The sequence below is a fragment of the Tursiops truncatus genome, chromosome 6 (assembly GCF_011762595.2).
Source record: "Tursiops truncatus isolate mTurTru1 chromosome 6, mTurTru1.mat.Y, whole genome shotgun sequence".
Classification (NCBI taxonomy): domain Eukaryota; kingdom Metazoa; phylum Chordata; class Mammalia; order Artiodactyla; family Delphinidae; genus Tursiops; species Tursiops truncatus.
In genome coordinates this window covers 82,124,839-82,150,272 of record NC_047039.1, presented here as the reverse complement: position 1 = coordinate 82,150,272, position 25,434 = coordinate 82,124,839, and the positions used below count along the sequence as shown (strand labels likewise).

Sequence of the window (25,434 nt, the reverse complement as noted above, 5' to 3'; positions counted from 1 at the left end):
TCTGTTTGTTGCTAATGGGTGTGTGTGAGATGAGTTGAGAACAGCTTTATAGTTATGATGAATTGGAGCATCATGTTCACCTTGGAAACCCCATCACTGGTGCAGAGGAGAAAGCACTGGCAGGGAAGAGGAAACTGACCCAGAAAAGGAGCCCCTGTAGAGTAAAGAAGGGTCATGCACGCTCTCCCAGCCCGTTGCGGCCCGGGGATTCCAACGCACGGGCAGCAGTGGCAGCAGCACCAATTACAACACCCTATTTTGGAACAGTCTTCGCAACACTGTGCTTTTGGGGTTCCCAATACACTTGCCTCCTTGAATGGCAACAGGCAAATGAAATGGATGCATTGTTCCCGCATGCGTTACCAGGGGCGCGTGTCTCGGCTTTGTGGTCCCGTGGCTTACCGTGCTCTGGCTCGACGCTCAGAACAACCCACAAAGCAGGCGACTCTAGCACTTCTCAGAAGAGAACCTGGGGCTCAGAGTGAACGTGTGACAGACCTGGGCCAGACCCTCACCCAGAGGCAAGGAAGGTGGCTGTCCATTACACCAGGGCACTGTGGGGTCGCCCCGCTTGCTGCCTTTAGCTGCCGGCAAACGTAAAATCTGAGATGCAGGAGGGAACAGGAGAGGGAACGCTGGAGGCTCGTCCAGGCAGCCACCTTCCTTTCTTTGGTGAGCTGGGACTCCCAGAATTATCCAGAGTTCCAGGGAGGAGCACAAACAACGGAGGACCCTGGGCTGGGAGTCATGATCCCTGGGCTCAAGTGCTGTGTGGCCCTGGGTGAGTTACGGTCTATTCCTGGGCTCAGGATTCTATGCAAAATGGCAGTGAGGCTAAACTTCTAGCGTTAGGCAGATCTGGTGACACTGGAAAGCATAAACTCGAGAGTCGTGCACAGCAGCAGTGGAGTATAGTAGCGCTCTCCAGGTTCCCAATGCTCCAGCTTCCCGATTTAGAGCATCTTTGCACCCTAGTTCTGTTACCTCCCGTTCACACCAAGCTGGCCTTGGACTTGACAGCAGGGAGTCTCCGTGAACCACCAGCCAGGTTGTGCCCTGAGTTAGCAGCAGACCCCTGTGAAAGGGTGATAAGAGACAGGTATGGGCATGGCCAGGCCAGGGCTGAGCAGGGCCAGCTCAGCTGCCTTAGGTCCAAAGGCTGGGCAGGAGAGAGGCCAGCCTGGCCAAGGACTGAGCTGGGCAGCTTGAGCAGGGCCCTGGGAGCTCCATTCACTTCTGGAGGCCACAGATCTCATCCCAGGCCAGGGAGAATTACCCACACAAGGAGGTCCTTTGGCTTGGGGGTTGCTGCAGGATGTTGGGGGGCGGGCTTCAGCAGGCATTCCCAGGCCAGGCTGAAAGTATGGGGTAAGCGAGCTGCCTTGGGCCAGCTCAGGGCCAGGACCAAGTCTAGCTTAAGGTCGGGCTTCCCATCCTTTTCCACATCGTGGTGCACATAGGAAGCAATATTCTCATAGGACCAGGGTGACCACAGAGGCTGCTTGTGGCTGGAGGTGACTGGCCCCACCCCTGTGCCCCGAGACAGAGGAGAGCACCGTCCTGGGGCTTTGTAATCCATTAGTGGCACACCAGTGACCAGGCACCCTTTTGGGTAGCTCTGGATTTGTGTCTAAAGCAAAGGTTTGGGAAGTTAGGCAGACCTGGGTTCAAGTCACTGAATGCCTGTGTAACCTTGAGCCCGTGATTCGGTCTCTCCGAGCCTTATCCAGCATCCCCTAAAATGGGGGTTGTACTAGGGCTCACTCCTGTGGCGACAGTTTAGAGGAAGCGGGACAGTGTTTATGACACGCTTAGCCCAGAATCTGGCACGCAGTGAGCAGTCCGCACATGTCGGGGGACAGAGGAAGTACAAGTGGTGGAGGGGATGGCGCGGCAGGTAGAGGAGAGGAAGTCCAACACAGTTATCTCTACTTGGAGGCCACACCCCTCCCCAAAGAGAGAGGCAGGAAGCACAGGGGGCCTTGGATGGGCAGACTTGGGGTGAGAGGACCTAGGAAGATTTCAAAGATGGAGGAATGGGGTGAAGGGAGGGCATCCCAGGACAAGGAAATGGCTCAGAAAAGGACCAGGAGGGAGATTATGGGACTGGGCTGTGGATGAGGTGACAGGAGTCAGGGCTGGACAGATATGCCAGGGCTGATCGCAGAGGGTCACGATGCCGGGTTCGTGGGTCCGGGTGACTTTCCTGCGATTTGAGGAGCCGTTGAAGCTCTCTGAACGTGGGATTAGCTTTGTGTGGAAGATCACTCTGGAGGAGGAGCTGGGGGGAGGGCAAAGGGCACAGGACAGGTAAGGAGGTCCTGGGAGGCGGCCCAGGATCCAGTCTGACCTGGGTGGATGTGGGGCAGCTCTCTGAGCTAGCAAACCAGGGGGGGACGGAAGGTCTAAGTGAGAAAGTGATGCGTTCAGACTGGGAAAGGTTAAGTAGGAGGGGCCAGGGCACCGATCAGCAGGCAGAGGGTGTGAGTGCAGGGAGCTGAGAGAGCACAGCGGAGGAGGGCAAAGACCCAAAGAACCGGGAGAGGACAGGGCCTGGAAGTGAGAGTCAGGTGGCCTCGGGGAGCAGAGGACTAAACAGGGCCCTGTGCCCGTGGCTCCAGGAGGTCTCAGAGCCCACGGGGAGCACTGCAGTGGTTTGGAGGTGAGTGGTGGGAGGTAGAGAACGTAGACGGGGTACAGGCACCCTCTTCAGAGAACTCCACTGAAGGGCCAGAGAAAGGGGCCAAATGGCTTGAGAAGCAGAAAGCGGTACGGAGCTTTGGACCAGGCTGGGGCAGGGCAGGGGGTGGGGGGAGGTGGGGTAACTCGCAGCAGAGGAGCGATCAGGAAGTGCTGGGGGGCTTCTGCCCTCATCATTTATCAGTTAGTGCGAGGGACAAACCGAGTGACTGTTGCCTCATTAAGCTCTCTTGTTTTTGTTTGTTCTCAGGGCTTAGTTTACGGCATCTCAGTCTTACTGTACCGTGTTGGCATCTGAGGAACACCGGTTTCCCTTCTCTTCTGTTCTCGTCTGTCTGCTCTCCTTTCATTGTTCTACTCACCCCTGCCCCCCGTCCCCCACCCCTGGCTGAGGCCCAGACACCCAGCTATGGGGGGTCAGGCAGGTCCCAGGACCACAAGAAGAAAGCGCGGTTCTGCTCTCAGGGTAGAGGCCATGCAGGCACAAGTGGCTCTCACGCGCACCCTGGGAAACGTGGTCGGCCCCGCCAGGCGGAGCATGAGGGCTCCAGGCCTCCTGGTCCTGCCGAGCGCAGGTGCAAGCCAGACCCCAGGCAGCTGAGCCAGGGTGTGTGCTTCCCGTCTGGGGTTGCCACCGCAGAGTCGCCAGATGTTGGCACTCAGAGGGAAGGGGCTTGCCTGCCCATGGTTGGCCCACAGACCTTTCTACTCAGTAACGCTGCTTCTACAAAAATCAGGTGATCACGGGAATAGTTAACCCACATTTCTACATATTCCAGTGTTGGCTGGGCCCTTGTGGGCCTTGAGATTCGGGAAGAACTGCCTCAACCCCCAAGGTGGGGAGGTCTGAGGACATCGCGAGCCTGCTAGAGATTTAGGCACAGTCCAGCTCCTGGTTCACAGATGCAGTCTCTCTTCTACCCACAGCACCTCAGGGCAAGTCTCAGGCCCTTTGCCAGGTTCACCAGCGTTTCCCTCTCACCCATCAGACATGTCCTGAATTTCAGTAGAACTTCCTGAAGGTGCAGAAGTCTGCGGGGAAGGAACATGCGGCCCAGCCAGCTTCCCTCCTCCTTACTCCCCTCTCAGAAGCAACCAAATCTGTCTTGGCTCCCGGGGTGGATTTGGCCTCCTCTGAACACTTGGTGCCCATGGCACTCACCTTCCCAGAGCTGGCACTTTCCACAAAACTCGCGGCTCCCCCGAGGGAAATTCTCATCAGCTGCTAAGACAGCAGTGATTTCTCCAACACTGAAGTACAGCTGTCCTCACCCACATCAACTGCTTTCAATCACCTCTCTCTCTCCAATTCTTTTACCAACTGAAGAACAGTTGTCACACTGACTTCAGAAACATCCTTAGAATTAAAACGCCTTCCAAGCATTCGCTTGACTCTGGAACAAGGACTGGAGCTGTGCTGGCCAGGCGGCCCAGATGAGGGAGGGTGGCAGACACGCCCGGCTCACGAGCAGTGACGCACACAGACAGGCCCTGTGCTGCCGAGTGTCTCATTTCCAAAAGAAGCCAGAAATCTGGGTGTTCATGTGGAATCACCTGAGGTTTAACTACTACCTGTGAAGTCTAAAAACGTTAGAACACCGTATAGGTGAAGTAACACACCTTTGGCCCTGCACACTACCCGAGGGGCACGAGTTTCTCTCTGCTCTAGAGCCGAGGGAAGACTCCCCACCCTGGTGCCCAGCCGTTCCCTGGTGACTGTCTGTTGAGGAGTGCGGAGCCGCCTCCCTGTCCCCAGTCGCCGGGCCATCGTTTCATTGGGGAAGTGCCTGTTCGGGCCCTGGTCGTCTCTCATTGCTCAGCGCGGGTCAGGCTCGCTGAGCAGTGCATGACGCCCCCGCCTCGTGCCAGGCAGGCGGTGTAGACCACACAGCTGACGCCTGGGAGGCAGCAGTGCCGTCACCCATTCACAGTGTGCCTTGTGGAAGCCCCCCCATGAGCAAGCACCTTCTGGCTTCGGGTTCAGCGGCAGATACCCAGGAGCTCTTCCTGCTCCAGTCTTGCCCCCAGAAGCCTCAGACATAGGCCCACAGAGAGCAGGGGCACCCCTGAAGGCCCACCTCCATGGGGAGGGGAACAGAGCCAAGCCACAGAAGCGGAGATGCCCCCACCTGCTTTGCAGGAAAGAGGTCTGGCTTAGCTTTGCCTCTGACTTGCTGTGTCGCCTTAAGCAAATCTCTTGTCCTCTCTGAGCCTCAGTTTCCTCACCTGTAACATGGGTAAAAATTCCTGGCTTCTAAGGTCAAAATCAAAGAGAGATCCTAGTATGAATGCATTTAAGAGCTGCAAAGGACTAGAATGTTAGGGCCTATTATTGCACTTGTCAGCCCTTAACTTCCCCAAGACAATCCTGACCCCAGCTGTGACCCTTACACAGCCACAGAATTTCCTGCCAGATTCCAAGGTCAAACTCAGGATGTCTCTCTGAACAGGACCAGTGCTGGCCCACTGGCATCCTAATGCTGAGCCCGGGCTCCTTGCCCTCCTCAGCCAGGTCCCAGCCACCTCCCCTACTTCATCTCCCCTCTGCCAAGCGGGACTCCGTGAGGGATGTGGCCAGTGTGGACAGGGTGAGCGGCTCTGGGCCCCATGCCTGCTGTTCTAGAAGCTGCCCCAGTACACCTGAGCAAGGGTGCATAGTACCAGCAGATTGAATAAGTCCAAAAGCCAGAGGTTGGCCCTCAGGCCAGCTCCAGGGGGCTGACTTGGCCACGTCTGGCACCTGGGAAGGGTAAGTCCCGATAAAGGTTGGCTGGCTCCCCCTGTGACAACCCGTAGCATGGTCCAGCGCACAGGGCATGGGACCGAGGTCAGGACACCTGCGTCTGTGTCTCTAATCAGTCACCCACTTGCTATGAGTCCTTTTCTGGGCCTCAGTTTCTCTGTCTGTAAAAAGAGGAACTGGACTAGAGCATAATCCCCTTAGTGTTTAGAAGCGGGGAGCCAGGGGAGAGGGACTTTGGCTGACACGGTGACTAGAGGGCATTCCTGGCATTTAGTGCCCAGGCGCCAGGGGTTCTGAGTGCCCTGCACTGAACAGGACAGTCCCTCACAACAGAGAATCAAACGGCCTCCAAAGAAAATAGCTGCCGGAAGTTCCCCCGTAGAGAAACCCTTGTGGGTGATCTCACAGGTCCCTTCCCGATTTGGGATTCTGAAAAAAATTCACCCAAACTCGTAATCAAACAGTCTAACAAGAAAATCTTACCCTGAAGTGACAGCTTAGAGCTTGGCTGCCTGGAGATGTGGAGCTGCTGCTGTGGAGATAAGCAGCCAGCCCGGAGGGATCCGGAAGGTCCTCCCAGCTCCAGGGCTCTGTGACTCCCTGCGCGGGGAGATAACGATGATCGTTCACATATAAGGAGTGGGCCTTCCAGTCTCAGGAGCCTGCTGAACTCACTAGTCACCTCTTCTGATCATCTTGCCAAACCTGGGAGGTTGCAGGTGAGGAAATCTTGGCTCGGAAAGGCTTAGAGATGTGTTCAAAGTCACACAGCCGGCAAGTGATGGACTTGGGATCTGAACCCAGGGGCCTTTCTCTCCCTGCCAGGTTTCCTTGATGGGACCACCCCCCATCTTCCCCCCAAAAAGAGGCAGTGTTGACTCACATGCCTTCCCAGGAAAAGAGAAGCATCTCAAGACTCTGAAATGCAGCCCAGAGAGGTCAGACATCCTCCCTCCTCTCCGTACCACACACACTCAAACTCACATTTATATACACACATATACTCACCCCCAGTAGAAAAATCTACCAATTCTACCAGCTATTTCAAAAATCAGCTTTGAAATTTAAAAAAAAAGAGGGAGAAAGCCAGCTTCTGGGAGCTGGTCAGAAGCCGGAAGACACCCCCTCCTTCAAAGAAGCACTAGCCAGGTGGTGCTTGGGAACCTGAGCTACCCACAGCAGTGGCAGCCTAAGAGGTCCAAGGGACCAGAGCCAAGAGCCCCGTGATCACAGGGGAAGCTCGTGGCACCCTTCATGCCCACCACCGGACTCCTCACCCTCCCCACTCAGGGTCTGAACACACAGACACGCTGTGTCAAGTCTGTCCTTGTGCTTAGCTGTCACTCTGTGTCAGAGGCGTGCAAATGACAAAAGGAGTCTACATTCTTTTTTATTTATTGAAGTATAGTTGGTTTACAATATTGTGTTAATTACTGCTCTACAGCAAAGTGAGTCAGTTATACGTATATATACATTCTTTTTTTTAATATCCTTTTCCATTATGGTTTATCATAGGATATTGAATATAGTTCTCTGTGCTATACAGTAGGACCTTGTAGTTTATCCATCCTATACATAAAAGCTCACATCTGCTGACCCCCACCTCCCACTCCATCCCTCCCCCACCCCCTAGGCAACCACCAGTCTGTTCTCTATGTCTGAGTCTGTTTTTGTTTTATAGATAGGTTCATTTCTGCCATATTTTAGATTCTGCATCTAGGCAATATCATATGGTATCTGTCTTTCTCTTTCTGACTGACTTCATTTGGTATGATGATCTCTAGTTGCATCCATGTTGCTGCAAATGGCATTATTTCATTCTTTTTTATAGCTGAGTAGTATTCCATTGTGTATATGTACCACATCTTCTTTACCCATTCATCTGTTGGTGGACATTTAGGTTGTTTCCATGTTTTGGCTACTTGAATAGTGCTGCTATGAACATAGGGATGCATGTTTCTTTTTGAATTATAGTTTTATCCAGGTATATATATATGCCCAGGAGTGGGATTGCTGGATCATATAGTAATTCTATTTTTAGTTTTCTGAGGAACCTTCATACTGTTTTCCACAGTGGCTGCACCAACTTACATTCCCACTAACAATGTAGGAGGGTTCCCTTTTCAAGGAGTCTGCATTCTTAACCAGAGATTTGCTAAGCTGAGGACCAAATGTCACCCTATTGCTTAAGATCCTTTAAGGCCTTGCTGTCCAAAGGGCAGTCCGTGGACCAGCAGCATCAAGCATCCCCTAGGAGCTGCTTAGAAATACAGCATCCCGGGGCCCACCCAGACCTACTGACCCATCTGCATTTTAACAAGCCCCCCAGGTGGTTTGTGTGCAGATTATGGAGTGAGGAGCAGCGCTGGCCCCCTCACTTATTGCACTCCAGCCACACTGGCCTCCTTTTGGTTCCTAAAATATGCCAAAGTCTTTGCCATTTCAGGTCCTGCCTGGTTGCTGTTCCCTCTCCTAGGAATGCTCTCCCCCGAGGTTTTCACATGGCTCGTCTTCCCACCATTCAGGTCCCAGACTAATGTCGCCACTTCAGAAGAGCCTTCCCAGACTACCTGGTCTGAAGTAGGTCCTCTGGCTAGTAGCCCTCAGAATGCCTTGTTGTTCTCTTTAGGAACACTTATCACCCCCTCTACTCGTAGCTGTGCCGTATGGTTTGTCAACCTCCTGTGCCCTCCACTGGAATGCACGCTCCAGGATGACAAGCATCCTACGGGTCTTATACACCCGGACCCCAGCATCAAGCACAGTGCACGGCACACAGCAGGCACATGAGAAATACTGATCAAGTCAATTCTGAATGACTGAATGCAGGACAAATACAGTCGTGAAATGTAAGACAAATATAGTCATCCCTCAGTTATTCAGGCTTACATTAACTATACTGTAAATTAACTCATAGGCTCATTTGCAGATGGGAAACTGAAGTCAACAAAAGGGCGAGGACTTGCCCAAGGTCACCCAGTAAGTCTATAACAGGACCCAGCCCTTTGACCTTTCAGGCCTCAATGTTTCAAGCCATGCCCAGACCCTTGCTGGTCCATTTGTGCAGCCTGACAAAGCCGGATGTTTGTAGGGGCAACTGACCTACACTGTGAATAGTTGCATCATGCGGAGGGACTCTCAGGCCAGCTGCTCCCCTTTCACTGCACAGATGGGGGAGGCTTTCCCGGGCAGCGTCTGCCTGCCTCCCGCTGAGCAGCAGCTAGACCAGGAGTCAGGTGTGAGTACTTGCAGCCTCCGGCCATTGCAGACAGCTTGATTTCATGCAGCACCAAAGCATAGCCTTTGCAGAGCTCTGGGGGCTTCAGGGAGGCCTCTATTGACTGTTTAGCAATTAAGTCATTCCTCCCATGAGCAGCACCTCACAATTTACAGAGCAGGTATTATACCCACTGTCTCCTTGGAATATGAAGCAGGGCAGTTGGGGGATGCATGTGGTGAGGAAGGAATGAACATTGGTTTGGGAATCAAACAAATCTCAGCTCTGACACTAGCTGGAGATTTAGGGCAAGTTACTTAACTTCTCTGTGCCTTAGTTTCCTCATCTGTAAAATGAGGTTAACACCTTGATAGATTCCTTTTTTTTTTTCTCATTTTTGGCTGCATTGGGTCTTCGTTGCTGCATGCAGGCTTTCTCTAGTTGCGGCAAGCGGGGGCTACTCTTCGTTGCAGTGCGCGGGCTTCCCATTGTGGTGGCTTCTCTAGTTGTGAAGCATGGGCTCTAGGTACGCAGGCTTCAGTAGTTGCAACACGTGGGCTCAGTAGTTGTGGCTCTCAGGCTGTAGAGCGCAGGCTCAGTAGTTGTGGCGCATGGGCTTACTTGCTCCGCGGCATGTGGGATCTTCCTAGACCAGAGCTTGAACCCATGTCATCTGCACTGGCAGGCGGATTCTTAACCACTGTGCCGCCAGGGAAGTCCAACCTTGTTAGATTCTTATGAGGCTTCAACAAGATAACGTGTATAGAGCTCACAGCTTTGCAACTAGCACATTATTGTCACTCATGACAAGGCAGCTCTTGGTGTTCTTAGGGTGGCTGTTACTTGCTGAGGCCAGCCCATTCCCCCTCTGAGGTCATCTCTCATGGAGCCGTCCTGATCTTACTAGGATGGAAGACCCATGAGGACAGGGCTCTTGTCAGCCCTGGTTATTGCTGCCTTCCCCATGCCCAGAACAGTACCTGGCAGATGGTAGTGCTTGATAGTTATGGAATGAATGAATGAATGATTACTTAGGTAATTGCCCAAGTGAGCAACAAATAAGGAAGGAAAATAAAGAAGAGAAAAAAGCAAGCTGAAAGTTCTTGTAAGCCAGTTATCCAGGGCAAGGGAAACATTCTTAGGCCAGTGGAAATGCTGTAGTCCACAACTGCACAGAGAACTGGGCCTAAAATCCTGGCTCAGGCCCTGTCAGATCCCGGCATGGCATCTGCAGGGGTCAGTGCCTTGTGCTCACTGGCGCCGGGCTGTGTGGCCAGCCCACACTAGGAACAGGGGGAGTGCCATGGCCAGGTACAGCCTGGGCCCTCTGGCCCCTCCTTCCCCAGCAGCTCCCCACACCTCCCCCCTACTCTGCTTCACCTGCTGCCCTGGGTGGGGGGCGGGGTGGTGGTCCTCCAAAGTGCCTAAAGTCTGGCCTCATTTAAGGCCAGTGAGTGCCTTCTAGAGTAGCACAGGATGCTGCTGACGGCTTCGACACTTGCAGCCCCACGGAGCCACAGAAGCAGCTCTGTGTCCCCAGCAGAGGGTGATCCACAGCTGCCGGGTGGACCCTCCACACGGTTCTTTGGTGCCCTCTAGTGGTCCTCTGGTGCATGACAACGACGCCAAGTAAGGGCTCAGGTTTCCGGCCCTCTCCCATTGCCTGGTCAGGCATCTCTCCCCATGGGTGTGACTGCTCAGAGCACTCTGAACTCCAGTCCCAGGCACAATGGATCATACAAGAAAAGGCATGGCTCTTACAGTTTGCTTTGAGATTCAATGCAGAGCTCATTTGACTTTATTCAGACTCCCCATCCCCCAGCCTCATGAGTACATAAACTTCATCACTCATAAAACCACCTGAATCACTGCCACTCTGTGTCCAGTGTTCACAGCCCTGGGGCTGTGTGAAAGTGACGTTGATGACTGGGAGGTTTTTATGGCTTGTTTCCGGATCAGTGCCTATGTACTGGGAGATGGAGTAGAAGCATCTCTGCTCACCCTTGGGATCATGACTTCTCTGAACTCTGGGCAGGCCCTTGTTTTTTTGCTGCCCTTCCACCTCTGCAGGCGAGGCTGTGCTTAAGCTTAACGAGATAAATGGGGTACTGAAAGACCAGATATAAGAATTGGGATTTCAGGATTCAAAGAGGTCAGAGCAGACCAGGATGGAGGTTATGAGGAGGAGAGGGCTACGAATGAGGTAAAAGGTAACCAGGCTGGAATGTCAGCTGCAGAAGCGAGAAGACAGAGCTAGCAGCAGTTCCACGAAAACTACCTATTGGGTCTTAATCAACCGTAAGGAACATATGAATCACCAAAGAAAGGCAGTTATTTAGAAAGGCAAGGAGATCTGAAGCAAGGGTGCTTAGTACCACCTGAAGTGTTGAGCTCAATTCTAGGTTTTCAGATCAATAGTAAACTCGAGCAGTTCAGGAGGACCAGGTCGACTTGTGGGGGGAGGTGATATGTACCTTCACTACAGATCTTCCCCTCATGAGGAAGAGTGTGCAGACTTAAGGAGAGAATTTGATACCATTCTGAGGATCCCCGGAGGAAAGACGAGGATCAATGGTGGACGTATAAGAGGAGAAGGTTCTGGTTCAATAAAAGAAAAACTGCAACCATCTCACCAAGAGTGGGAGGGAGGGGACTCTGTCACTGGAGGTATATAAGCCAGGCAATCATTGTTAGCTTCCCATGAACAGAGTTTTCATTACATTGAACAATGGGGTATGACAGAATCAGTCCTCTCTACAAAGAGAATATAAGAGTTCATCATAAATGACTGCCTTTCATTGTAGAACAACAGACACTATCATCATTAATGGATTTGCTGTTCGTGCATGGCCGTAATGGGCCTGTGCTACTGCGTTCTGAGGTCTGCTTAGTTGTCAGACATTGGAGAAAACCAAGTTACGCCACTAAGTCACTGTTGACCTTGGGACCAAGTCCTTTCTCAGTCTCCTCAATTACACAATGAAAGGACATCAGGAAACCCCCACCACTCTTAGAATCCAGCTCAGCTCCTGGGTCAGTAGCAGTGGAGGGGAAATCTCTAGCCCTGGTAACTCTATGGTTCCTGGGGATCACCTTTCCCTGGGGTGTCTCTCACAAATACCCACTGCCACCACTGCAGAGGGCCCTGTAGCACTCCAGCCTGTGTGTGTACTCAACGATCATGGAACCAAAGAGGCTAACCTAAGGCTTTCTGTGGCTTGGGACAAAGAAAGGGAAATCAAGCCTGAGCGAGCATGCAACTGGATGATCTAGTCATAAAATGGCCTGAGCCCTCCGGCTCCACCCCTCCCAGCCCCTCCTGTATCCATATGGGAGCACCATCTTTCCCCAACTCACAGGTACCCAGGCAATGGCATGCCTTGAAGGTCAGGCCTAGTGAGCAGGGCTAAGAGAAATAGGGTTTCCATCCCCCATGTGCTTAAGGCCTGCCTTTCACATCCCTGGATCCCACCAATGTGCCCCTTCTTCCTAGTGACTGACCCTGGGCATGCCTACCCCTTACCCTCAGGAGTGTGGCTTTACCCTGGGCCTTAAGAGGCAACATCCAGAACAGTTCTTTGATGAGATACCCTCAGTGGGATCTGTGCTAAAGACAGATTTGCAAGGACATCTTCAACTTAGTAAATTTGTTGTTGGTAGTGTATGGATGTAGCAATTTTGAAACTATTTTGTGTCTATTATAGAATTGAGAAAATGAGTGAATACCTTGATGTTAGAAACCAGGGATCTCACTGTAAGAGAATAAAGATGCAAATATGGAATGGGGGAGAGGAAGCAAGAACACTGTGGTGTTGGGTTTTATTTATATCTATAGATAGATGATAAAGAGATAGAATGATGGTAGATGGATGGGTAGATAGATAGATAGGTAAAGGGGCCTAGAAGTAATGGTACCCTAGGAACAGTGAGCACATCAGTGCCCAGATTTCGGTTTCTAAATACTATTCTCTGCTACAAAGAACCAGGACTCCTCAGAGAAATGGCTGATTCCAAGACTAGGGCAAGGAAGATACAAGGAGAGCCTGGAACCTCTTGTGCCAAGAGGTAGAAGAGTGCTCAAAAAAATTATGGGAGGGAGGGAGACGCAAGAGGGAAGAGATATGGGAACATATGTATATGTATAACTGATTCACTTTGTTATAAAGCAGAAACTAACACACCATTGTAAAGCAATTATACTCCAATAAAGATGTAAAAAGTAAAATAAAATAAAATAAAATTATGGGGACATGCATGTTGAAAAAACACAGAGGAGACAGCATGAGGGGGTTTCCTACTAGCCAAATCTGGAAAATTTTGAACAAAATGAATAGTAGTAGTAATGGATTATAAGACACTGAATCTAAAAGGATCCCATAAGTCTATACTGATATACATAAATGAGTGAGAGGAAAGATCTTGTTTACAATATATTGCCAAGTATTTAAATGGAATGTTAGTTAGAAAAATCACCATTTTGCAGCCACCAAAGTAATATGACTCAGATAGGAATCATCAATGGAAGCTGCAAGCACTGAGTTAATGTTTGTGGGGGAACAGGATACCCACACAGTCTCAAAGTATCTCCCACAGATTATTTATTAATTACAAGAGGGAACTGGTACGTTTGAAGTGGAGAGATCTGGCTGACATCACCTCAACCAGATGATCAAAAACATCACCAATAATGGGACAAAGTGCCATCAAATGCCCCTGATGTGAAACACTGAGGAGGTGAGAACATCACTTACATAGAATTCCTGCCAAGAATACATAACCTGAATTCAGTCATGAAAACACATTCAGACAAACCCAAACTGAAGGACATTCTACAAAATAAATGGCCTGAAATATCAATGACATAACAGACTGAAGTAGGCTGAGGTCTTTTTTTTTTAATTGAAGTGTAGTTGATTTACCATGTTATGCCCATCTCTGCTGTGCAGCAAAGTGACTCAGTTATACACACATACACATGCATTTTAAAAATATTTTTAATTTTTATATTTTTTATATTTTCCATTGTGGTTTATCCCAGGAGATTGGATATGGTTCCCTGTGCTATACAGTAGGACCTTGTTCTTATCCATTCTAAATGTAATAGTTTGCATCTACCAACCCCAAACTCCTAGTCCATCCCTCTCCCTCCCTCCCTTCCCCTTGGCAACCCCAAGTCTGATCTCTATGTCTGTTTCATACATAAGTTCATTTGTGTCATATTTTAGATCCACATATAAGTGATATCATGTGGTATTTGTCTTTCCCTTTCTGACTTCCTTCACTTAGTATGATAATCTCTAGTTGCATCCATGTTGCTGCAAATGGCACTATTTCATTCTTTTTATGGCTGAGTAGTATTCCATTGTATATATGTACTACATCTTCTTTATCCATTCATCTGTCAATGGACATTTAGGATGTTTCCATGTTTTGCCTATTGTAAATAGTGCTGCTATGAACATAGGGGTGCATGTATCTTTGAATTATAGTTTTGTCCGGGTATATGCCCAGGAGTGGGACTGCTGGATCATATGGTAATTCTGTTTTTAGTTTTCTGAGTAACCTCCATACTCTTTTCCATAGTGGCTGCACCAACTGACATTGCCACAAGCAGTGTAGGAGGGTTCCCTTTTCTCCACACCCTCTCCAGCATATGTTACTTGTAGACTTTTTTTTTTTAATCTTTGGCTTAGGTGGGTCTTTGTTGCTGCACGCAGGCTTTCTCTAGTTGCAGTGAGTGGGGGCTACGCTTCGTTGCGGTGCGCAGGCTTCTCGTTGCAGTGGCTTCTCGTGTTGCAGAGCACGGGCTCTAGGCGCACGGGCTTAGTTGCTCTGAGGCATGTGGGATCTTCCCAGACCAGGGCTCGAACTCGTGTCCCCTGCATTGGCAGATTCTTAACCACTGCGCCACCAGGGAAGCCCCTAGACATTTTAGTGATGGCCATACTGATCGGTGTGAGGTGGCACCTCACTGTAGTTTTGATTTGCATTTCTCTAATAATTAGTGATGTTGAGCATCTTTTCACGTGCCTATTGGCCATCTGTATGTCTTCTTTGGTAAAAGTCTGTTTAGGTCTTCTGCCCATTTTTGGATAGGGTTTTTTTTGTTGTTGAGTTGTATGAGCTGTTTGTATATTTTGGAGATTAAGCCCTTGTCAGTCACATCATTTGCAAATACCTTCTCCCAGTCCATAGGTTGTCTTTTTGGTCCCCCCATCCCCACCCAGCAGCATGCAGGATCTTGGTTCTCTGACCAGGGATTGAACCCGCGTCCCCTGCAGTGGAAGCACGGAGTCTTAACCACTGGACCACCACAGAAGTCCCTATCTTTTCGGGGGGTTTTTTGTTTGTTGTGTTTTTAAAAATTAATTAATTAATTTTTGGCTGCATTGGGTCTTCATTGCTGCACACAGGCTTTCTCTAGTTGCAGCGAGCAGGGATACTCTTGTTGCAGCGCACGGGCCTCTCACCGCAGTGGCTTCTCTTGTTTCAGAGCACGGGCTCTAGGCGCCCGGGCTTCAGTAGCTGTGGCTCACCGGCTCTAGAGTGCAGGCTCAGTAGTTGTGGCGCACGGGCTTAGTTGTTCCACGGCATGTGGGAGCTTCCCGGACCAGGGCTCAAACCCATGTCCCCTGCATTGGCAGGTGGATTCTTAACCACTGTGCCACCAGGGAAGTCCCTCTTTTTGTTTTTTTAATGGTTTCCTTTGCTATGCAAAAGCTTTTAAGTTTAATTAGGTCCCATTTATTTTTATTTCTACTGCTTTGGGAGACTGACCTAAGAAAACACTGGTATGATTTATGTCAGAGAATGTTTTGTCTATGTTCTCTTCTAGGAGGTTTATAGTGTCATGTCTAACGTTTAAATCTTAAGCCATTTTGAGTTTTTTTGTGTGTGCATGGTGTGAGGGTGTGTTCTAACTTTATTGATTTACATGCGGGCTGTCCAACTTTCACAGCATCACTTGCTGAAGAGACTTTTTCCCATTTTATATTCTTGCCTCCTTTGTCAAAGATTAATTGACTGGGGGAGGGTGGGAGGGAGGGAGGGAGACGCAAGAGGGAAGAGATGTGGGAGCATATGTATATGTATGACTGATTCACTTTGTTATAGAGCAGAGGCTAACACACCATTGTGAAGCAATTATACTCCTGTAAAGATGTAAAAAATATATATATATATAAGATCACTATGTTGTACACCTGAGACTAATATAGTACTGTAAGTAAACTATATATAAAAAAAAAGATTAATTGACTGTAGGTGTGTGGGTTTATTTCTGGGCTTCGTGAGGTCTTGAGATTGAAGAAGGAAGGGCTGATTCCAAGGCTGACTACAGACATGCTAAGTAAATGCAACGCATGGTCCTGGATTGGGTCCTTAAAGGACGTTATTGGGCCAATTAGCAAAATTTAAAAATAGGTAGTGTATTAGATAATATACTGTATCAATGTTAAATTTCCTGAATTTGGTAGGTATACGTAGTTATATAAGAGAATCTCCTGTTCTTAGGAAAAACATGCTAGATATTTAGGGGTGAAGAAGGGCCAGGATGTCTGCAACTTACTCGCAAATAGTTCATTAAAAAAATATACCGGGCTTCCCTGGTGGCGCAGTGGTTGAGAGTCCGCCTGACAATGCAGGGGACGCGGGTTTGTGTCCTGGTCCGGGAGGATCCCGCATGCCGCGGAGCGGCTGGGCCCGTGAGCCACGGCCGCTGAGCCTGCGCGTCTGGAGCCTGTGCTCCGCAATGGGAGAGGCCACAACAGTGAGAGACCCACGTACCGCCAAAATACATATATATATATATATATATATATACCTACAGTATATATTTTTTCACTCCCTTGTTGTCTTTTTCTCCTCTTGCCACCATCTGGCTGATTCTCTCCTGGAGTTTCTCAGTTCAAATTCCTGAGAGAGAGAACTGTGCTTGGGTTGGATCCTCTCCACCACCCCTCTTTGGGCAGAGCACTTTGCACTAGGAAACCTCATAGGTCCCTGACAAGCCTCAGATTGGCTACCTAAGGTCAGATGCTCACCCCTTGTCCAATCAACTCTGGCCCAGAGTGCATCATGTGGTACATAACACAGCTGCCACCACTGCTCCCTCCATGGAGGTGGTGGGCAAGAAGATCTCCTTCCTTATAGGGTTTGGCAGGCCCCGTGCTTGGTCTAGCCAGTAGACACTATCTCCCAACTACCTGAGTTAATTCCAGAGACACCTGAAGGCCTCCACACCTAACTTTGTGCTTCATTCTCACCCTTACTCTTTTAACAAATGTTATAGAAAGATGCCTGCTCTGGGCCAGGTCTTGTGCTAGGTACTAGGGGCACAGAAGTGACCCAGTCCCTACTCCTGAGCTCTGACTCAAGCTGGAAATGCATGAAGAACTCCGATAACTGAAGGTCAGAGCTGAATCACGACCAACAAACAGAAGGCAGTCAACGCTGGTTGAGGCCCGAGTCCCATGGAACACAGAGATGGGGTCCAAAAGGCCTCCTGGATGGTAGCACTGGCTGTGGCTCATGGGAGGGAAAAGGGCTATGAAACAGGGACCTGGCTGCTGGGAGGGTGCCCAGTGCCATCCCTGGGTTTCTGTTTTCTCTTCGCACAGCCGGACCCGGCAGGACGGGACATCTCCATCCGCCCTCTCCTAGAGCACTGTGAGAACACCCACATGACCATCTGGCTTGGCATCGTCTATGCCTATAAGGGGCTTCTCATGGTAGGTGCAGAGCGGGAGGCAGAGTGGGGGAAATGCTTCTCTGCCAGAGCTCTCTCTCCTAAGCGCCTCCATCAACATAAAAATAAACAGAGCCCCCAGGACTAAGCACTGGCTCTTTGCCAGTCTCGGTGCCTGGCACGTGTCATTTCAATCCCACAACCATCACCTGAGATAGGTACAAATAATGTCCCCATTTCACTGTAAGTGTGCCTCCCAGCTGCTACTGTCCTGCTCCCTGACAGCAGTCTGTTGGTACCCAGCGCACATTCACATCCTGTGGGAGATGAGTGGAATCATCTCCATTTGGAGATGGGGGAAATCAGCCTCAGACAAGTTAAATGATTTGCCAAAGGCCGCCTGGTAACCTCCAATTTCCAAACCCAATACTCTTTCCACTCCATTCATCTGTTATACAAAGATCACATACCAAGCTCACCTCACACGACTGTGGAATTTCAGTTAGGAAGAACTTGAAAGGGCAGTCCCACCCGACCTTATTCTGGGTTGACCCCTGAATCTTCTCTTCACATCCTGTGCAAACCATGCCTGCAACTGCACCCTCCTCAGATCCTTCCACAGTGAAGTGAAGCCGCGATCGGCCTCTGTGGCAGAGAGGAGGCACACAGAGCCCCTGTGAGAGCAGGCATCTGGAGCACCCATCCAGCTCTGACGCACATCGCCAAGGGACCCCAGGCAGGCCATTTGGCCTTGCCTAGCCTCTGCTTCTTCCCCTCCAGGATGTGGAAAGCCACACCCAGCTGTAGGATTGAAGGCACTGCACATGAAGGAACCAGCACGAAGCAAACTTTCAACAGCGTGGTTTCCATCCCTCACCCAGTATCTGCTTCCTGGGCTTCTGGTTCCTATTTTAATTGGAATTGAAAATAATAATAAATCAGTCTGTGAGATAACACACTTAAAGGAGAGAAAAACAACTATGGTTGTAAAAAATACCAATTACAAAATAATTAACTTACTCTTATAATGGATATAACAGTTTACAACATGCTTTCACATCCATCCTCTCATTTCATCTGGACAGAAGCCCTGTGAGATAGTGTAGGCCCTTGGGATGATGTTACATGGTTCATGCAGGTGTTGGATGCCCCAGACTTCAGAGATAAGGCCAGAGGGAAAGGAAGCCTTTGCAGGACAGCCTCCTGGAGGGGCTGGACCACAGCCGAAGCCCCTGCAGCAGTCAGCAGCTGTGGTCAGCTCTCCCTCCTGCCCACACCACCATTCTACCCAGCATTCCATCTGCACTTTCTCTGCAGCCTGCCTTCCCCTCAGACAACACATGATAGCTAAACCCTCAACACCCTACTTTACATCACATTTGACTTCTACCCTATTCATTTCTGTTGGAAATGTATTGGTTAGCAGTAGAGCTGCAAGTGACAGAAAACCCACAATAATAGTAGTTTTTTTAAAAAGATAATTGCCTTCTCAGGTAAGCAAAAGGGCTGGTGTGGAGGCTACTAGAATCTGAGTTCCTTGCATCTTGTCTTCCTCATCTTCATCATACAGCTTCCACATCGTGGTCTAAGATGACTTTATGATCTAAAATGGCTGCTCAAGCTCCAGCCATCACATTCCACTCCATCTGCTAGGAAGGTGGAAGAGGAACAGCCTTTTCCTCTAAAGACACTTCCCAGAACTTGTACACACCACTTCCACCTACATGGCATTGTCTAGAACCCAGTCATATGCCACACCTAGCTTCAAGGATGGCTAGGAAATGTAGTCTCTCTACTCTGGGTGGCTATGTGCATTGGGGGGTCCCAGACACAGGGGCTCTGCCTGGTTTAACAGAAAAAAAACTAGCCTTAACTTCTAGAGACACAGTCCACTGTTGCCACCATATTGCTCTGTGGCCTTGGGCAAGCCCCTTCCTCTCTTCTGGGCCTTCAGGTTCTCTGTAGAGGGAAGGCATATGGTTGAGATTGTGTCTGAAGTTCTTTCCCACTGTGGCCTCCTGTGGGTCTGTGTGTGAACCAGTGGTGGAGGTGAAGGAGGACCAGACAGTGTAACACCCCAGTCTGCATTTCCTTGGCAGGACTCAACCCAGGGCCACAAGTGGAGACAGATTGTGGAGACAGATTATCCACAAGACCTGGCCAGCAGCAAACCCCCAGCCTCCCTCCCCCCAAGCCCCCACTTCAGAGTAGTGGGGAGGAACAGAATAACCCTTAGTTCAGTAGCTTCTCAGAACGGGAGTGTATGCCGCCACATGGTAATGACCGTCTCCCTTTTCTGTTCACGTTCCAGTTGTTCGGTTGTTTCTTAGCTTGGGAGACCCGAAACGTCAGCATCCCCGCACTCAATGACAGCAAGTACATTGGGATGAGCGTCTACAACGTGGGGATCATGTGCATCATCGGGGCTGCCGTCTCCTTCCTGACCCGGGACCAGCCTAACGTGCAGTTCTGCATTGTGGCCCTGGTCATCATCTTCTGCAGCACCATCACCCTCTGCCTGGTGTTTGTGCCAAAGGTACGGGGCAGGTGCCAGCAATCCCCCCCGCCCTCACCACCCTGGCGTCTGGCCTCTGACTCCATCACAAGGGCATTGCTGTGTTTCTCTCACTTTCTACAAGTTTTATACACTTTTTTTTTTTTTTAAATGATGAACACAATTCACATCACAGAAAGTTTGGAAAATGCAGAAAAGCAAAAAACCAGATTTTTCAGAAATCTCACAGTCCTGCCACCCGAAAATAATCACTGTTAATATTTTGGTTTGGTTTTTTACTGTTAATATTTTTGATGTGTTTCCTTCCAGCTTCTTTTTTAATGGTTTAGGGCACTGATGCTTTCTCAGATATAGCTGTAATTATAGCACACTTTGCAATTTGCCTTTTTGACTTAACTTTTGCCCTTTGTATCTTCCCACATTCATAACCATTGTTGAGGGGATGTTCCATAATTTACTCAACCACTTGATCCCTTACTGGTGAGCATTACAGTTGTTTGAAGATTTTTTATATTATAAATGAACTTTTTTTCTACATAATACATTTTCCTTGTTTCCAATTATTCCCTTAAGGTAGAGTCACAGAATTAGTATTAGTGGGTCAAAAGGAATAACCATTTTTAACAACCACTTATGTTTTTCATTTGTCTGAAGGGCTGACCTGAGAGATATTTTCCAAACATTATCCTACCCAGCAGTGGGCAGGTGAATCAGAGGCCTTGACCCCTGCAGTAGGCTGATCTGTGTAGAGGAAAACCTGACCTTGGTAGGTCTCAAGAGTAAAAGCAGCAGCAGGAAACAGAGGTAGTTGAGAAGTCATTGACCCAAGTTAGGGAGTGTCTGCCTTAGAGAAAGGGGAGAGGAGAGATCACTGGGGGTCCCATGGCTCCTCCAGCCTCCTGGGCGCCCAGTCAGTCCCTAAGCAGTGTCAGCTCTGCTCTAGAACACCTCTGGCATACACTCCCTCCTTTAGTAGTCAACACTTTCCCAGGCTCCAGGCTCACACCACAGCTTCTCTGCCTGCATTCTGACTTCCTCTCCACCCTGTGAAAGATGCCAGATTATTCTAAGCCCAGCTCTGACGGGGTCACTCTGCTTTGTCACCACCCCTGATAGCTCCTCATTGCCTTCCTGGCTCCAGGATCAAATCGCCGACACTGGGCTGGCTTTCAGGACCATTGGATCTCCTTGTCTCCCCCAGAGAACTCTGTCCACCGTCCAGCTGCCCTTCTCTATAAGTGCCCTGAGCCCTAGGCCTCCCTGCATTTGCATATGCCATTTCTTCCCCCTGGACTTCCTTTACCGTCACCATCCTCACCCCCCAGCACCATGGTGAGCACTCTGCCCTGAATGCCTCTGGCCTGGTAAAGATCCTTCCTCCATCCCTGCCCCTCACCTCTGAACCATAGGTCCTGGTGGACAGAGGCCGTGGCCATGGTTCTAACAAGCACAAGACTTCACTTTCCTCCCATTGTCTTCACAGCTGTCACCTACAGCTGTTTATTTTCTACATGGAGCTGGGCTAAGGCAGAGTGAGGCTCAGCTGGAGCCAGGCCTGAGGGGCCCTGGGTGGCCTCTGCAGGATAGCTGGGATGCGGGTACAATCAGGATCAGGAGACCAGACATCTAGTGGCAAGGAAGAAAACCAAGACTCTGCAAGGGCAAGGGGGCTGCCCAAGGGCACACACAAAGGAGGGACAGAAACAAGTCTGAACCCAGGGCTCCAGACTCCCAGCCTGTGTCGTTCCTGGGGCCCCATGTTGCCTCCAGCGCAGCACCCGCTGGAAGCAGCTGGATGGGCATGGGAGGAAGGGCCCCAGGGTCCTCTTTTCAGCCCCACCTTTGTCCTTTCAGCTCATCACTCTGAGAACAAACCCAGACGCAGCAACTCAGAACAGACGATTCCAGTTCACTCAGAATCAGAAGAAAGAAGATTCTAAAACCTCCACCTCAGTCACCAGCGTGAACCAAGCAAGCACGTCCCGCCTAGAGGGCCTGCAGTCAGAAAACCATCGCCTGCGAATGAAGATCACAGAGGTACCTCCCACAGCACTGGTCGCCAGGGCCCCTTCCTCCCATTTGAGTCCCTCTGCCCTGTGCAGGGACTTTCCGGGCTGCCGCTCCCCACCACGTCCCCTCTAGAGCATCCCCACATCATGGCCGTGCAGTCCCATCTACCGTCGTTATGGCTGCAAGAACCAAAAGGAACATGAACTAGACAGATACGGTTTGTCAGAATCTGACAGGAGTTTATTACCCACCTAGCCCAGGCTCTGGGGTCCAGCAATGCCCGATTCAAGATATCCTCAGAAAGAAAGGAGTTCTTAAAGATTTGTGATTATACTAGTGAGTTGGGAAAACTCAGTTTTCCACCTGGGGCCAGGGCAGGGGCTGGGCCGGGGGCTCTGACTCAGCGGGAGCCTTTGTTTTCTAGCTGGACAAAGACTTGGAAGAGGTCACCATGCAGCTGCAGGACACGCCAGAAAAGACCACCTACATTAAACAGAACCACTACCAAGAACTCAATGACATCCTCAACCTGGGGAACTTCACTGAGAGCACAGGTAAGAGGAGGTGGGACCCCTGGGTATGAGACACTAGCCGTCCATTTTACAGATGAAGAAACTGAGGCTCAGAGAGGGGGGTGGGGCAGGTCTGAAGTCACACAAGCCAAGCTGGAGTATCTGGAACCCACATCTACTGAGTGCAGTTCAGCGTTTGTTTGGAGCCCCACCTGGGGATCCACCTATGCACGGGGCTTCTTTTTCTCAGTCCCTTGGGCTCCAGTTCCATGTGTACCCCACATGGCCAGCATTCCCAGCGTTCTGACTGGGGGCACATTGTTCTTAGTGAATAATGTACTCATAATTCTTCCAACATTTCACAGTTTCAAACACACCTCATCAACGTACAGGAAAGGAACGGTCAGTAAGATGACATGACATTCGATCCCACCAACCACCTGGGAAATAACACAGTCCATTTTTTGCCTACATTTAGGCAAAATTTTAAAAAGATTACCAGTGTTGATAAGAGCGTATGGAAATGGACACTCTCCTGCAATGTTTTGGAAGTCGGTCTGGCACTCTCCAGAAGTCTGATGTTAAGCCCCTTGACTAGCAATTCCCCTAGCGGGAGGCTTCCCCTTGGAAATAATCCCACAGGGTCAAAGGTACAGATGCATAGTGCTTATCATAACACTACTTGTAGGCGAGAAAAGCTGGAATTAACTTACATGTTCATCATTTGGAGTGGTTTCATGAATTATGATACAGCAAAACAAGGCATATAATACGGTTATTAAAAAGTAAGGTGCATCTCTTTGTACAGATATGGAAAGATCTCTAAATGAGAAAAGCAGTATGAAGACAAGCACTATGATACAATATGCACACACATGTATGTGTATATGTGTGTGTGTGTGTGTGTAAGTGCATTTTTCAAAAGGTCTGGTAGAACAAACACCAGATTGTTAACAGTATCCACCTGTGGGAAAGGGACAATATGTGTGGAGAGTGGGTGAGAAGGGATTCTTTTATGTTTCATTTTATATACTTCTCTACTGTTTGCATCTTGTCATTAGCATATATTCATTAATTTTATAAAATTTGTTTAAATCAATGAAAAATCTTTAGTTTTATTCTTATTACAAAAGAATTATTAATAATTCTTATTATATTAGATGTTGATTGTTTAAAAATGTCTAGATTCAGATAAGTAAAAAGGAAACTGAAAGAATAAAAATTATTCCTGATTATTTTAGTATCTAGTAAAGGTGAGCATTTCAAATTAGTGGAGAAAAGTGAATTATTCAATAAATTTCATTGGGATAAATGGGCAGCCATCTGGAAAAGAATAAAGTTAGATCCTTACCTCACAACTTACACAAAAATAAATTCCAGATGGATAAAAGATTTAAATATAAAAAGTGAAAACCATGAATGTACTAGAAGAAACCATAGGAGAATTTCTTTTGTAATCTCAGCAGGAAGGAAACCTTTTCAGTTTGATGCAAAACAGAGAAACCATAAAAAAAAAGTTGATGAATTTAAATACAAAAGAAATTTTGTTAACAATGTGAAAGCCATCATAAGTACAGTCAAAAAATCAAACTAAGCCAAAAAATATTATCTCAGGTAATAAGCTTATTCTCTTATATAAAAAGAAATTATATGTAATTATATACAAAGTATATGTAACTATATACAAACTAATAAGAAAAAGACCAACAAACCAAAAGAAAAATGGGCAAAAGAGAGTTCTCATTAAAGGAAATACAAGTGGTTCTTATGTTTATGAAAAGATGCTCAGTCTCCCTCCTCATTAAAGGAATGCAAATTAATTTGCAGTGAAATACCATTTTTACCTATAAGACTAACAAAGATCAGAGATCAAAAAGTTGCTGAGAGTGGGAGGCAACAGGTGGCGAAACACTGCTGCCCGAAATAGAAATTGTTCTGACCCAGCAACTCCAATTTGGGAATTTATCCTAAGGATATACAGTCAACTCTCATTACTCACAGTAATCATGTTCTACAAAGTCCCTGTGAACTGTGAATTCCTAGCGGAGACACAGGGTTAGGTTCCTGCAAGCATCTCCCAGGTGGACATTTTCATCAACTGATCAATACATAATTTTGTTTTATGTGTGTTTCTACTGGAAGACACCTTGTTTAATAAACATTGTTGATTCATTAACACTGAACTCATAGCCAACAGCACTGTAACTCATATCTGAACAACACATCTAACACACATTTTCTCCATCTGGCACATCACGGCTTAGGAGAACACTGGATAGCACTTCAGCACTAGGCTTGGGAGCCATTTTAAACAGCGAAAGCACCAACACAACGCACAAAAATGTGAAAAACGTGGTACTTCATAGACCACAATAAGGATACTTATTTATAATATGAGAGGTAAAACAAGAAGGCAGAGCCTTGTTCAACCTCAGCTGGGAGAGCGACTCAGATTTTTGATGCTCTGTGTGTGTTATCGAATGACAGTGAAAGCACCACGAGTATTGACTCTGGGGTTACAAATAAATTTTAGCAAGTAGGCGAGTTCACAAACACAGAATCTATGAACGAAGAGGATTGACTGTATTCACATGGATGCAAAATGACACACATGTAAGGCTGCCCTAACCCTAACCCTGCAGCAGAAAAAGAAAACACCCATACTCTTTTTTAATATAAATTTACTTATTTTGGCTATGTTGGGTCTTAGTTGCTGCGCACGGGCTTTCTCTAGTTGCGGCAAGTGGGGGTACTCTTCATTGTGGTGCACAGGCTTCTCATTGCAGTGGCTTCTCTTGTTGCGGAACATGGGCTCTAGGCACGCGGGCTTCAGTAGTAATGGCTCGAGGGCTCTAGAGCGCAGGCTCGGTAGTTGTAGCGCACGGGCTTAGCTACTCTGCGGCATGTGGGATTCCTGGACCAGGGCTTGAACCCATGTCCCCTGCACCATGTCTTAACCACTGTGCCACCAGGGAAGCCCAACACCCATACTCTTTTCCAAACCAAATGAATCCACATCTCTTAGGTGGGGGCCATGTTTTTACATTTCAT

At 48.8% G+C, this 25,434-nt stretch overlaps 1 protein-coding gene and 1 long non-coding RNA gene across 2 annotated transcripts in view; one reads left to right on the top strand and one right to left on the bottom strand.

Moving 5' to 3' along the window:
* GABBR2 (gamma-aminobutyric acid type B receptor subunit 2) overlaps positions 1-25,434 on the top strand; it is a 366,883-nt gene that overhangs the window by 337,721 nt on the left and 3,728 nt on the right. Inside the window, exons 14-17 of the mRNA XM_033858335.2 lie at positions 17,279-17,389; positions 19,658-19,882; positions 21,716-21,898; positions 22,296-22,425. Coding sequence (XP_033714226.1) covers positions 17,279-17,389; positions 19,658-19,882; positions 21,716-21,898; positions 22,296-22,425 — 649 coding nt within the window. The remainder of the gene's footprint in view (positions 1-17,278; positions 17,390-19,657; positions 19,883-21,715; positions 21,899-22,295; positions 22,426-25,434) is intronic.
* Positions 14,633-25,434, bottom strand: part of LOC109552371 (uncharacterized) — a 50,444-nt gene continuing 39,642 nt past the window's right edge. Inside the window, exon 3 of the long non-coding RNA XR_012332602.1 lies at positions 14,633-25,434. This exon is cut by the window's right edge and continues 22,168 nt beyond it. This is a non-coding gene — a long non-coding RNA (uncharacterized lncRNA).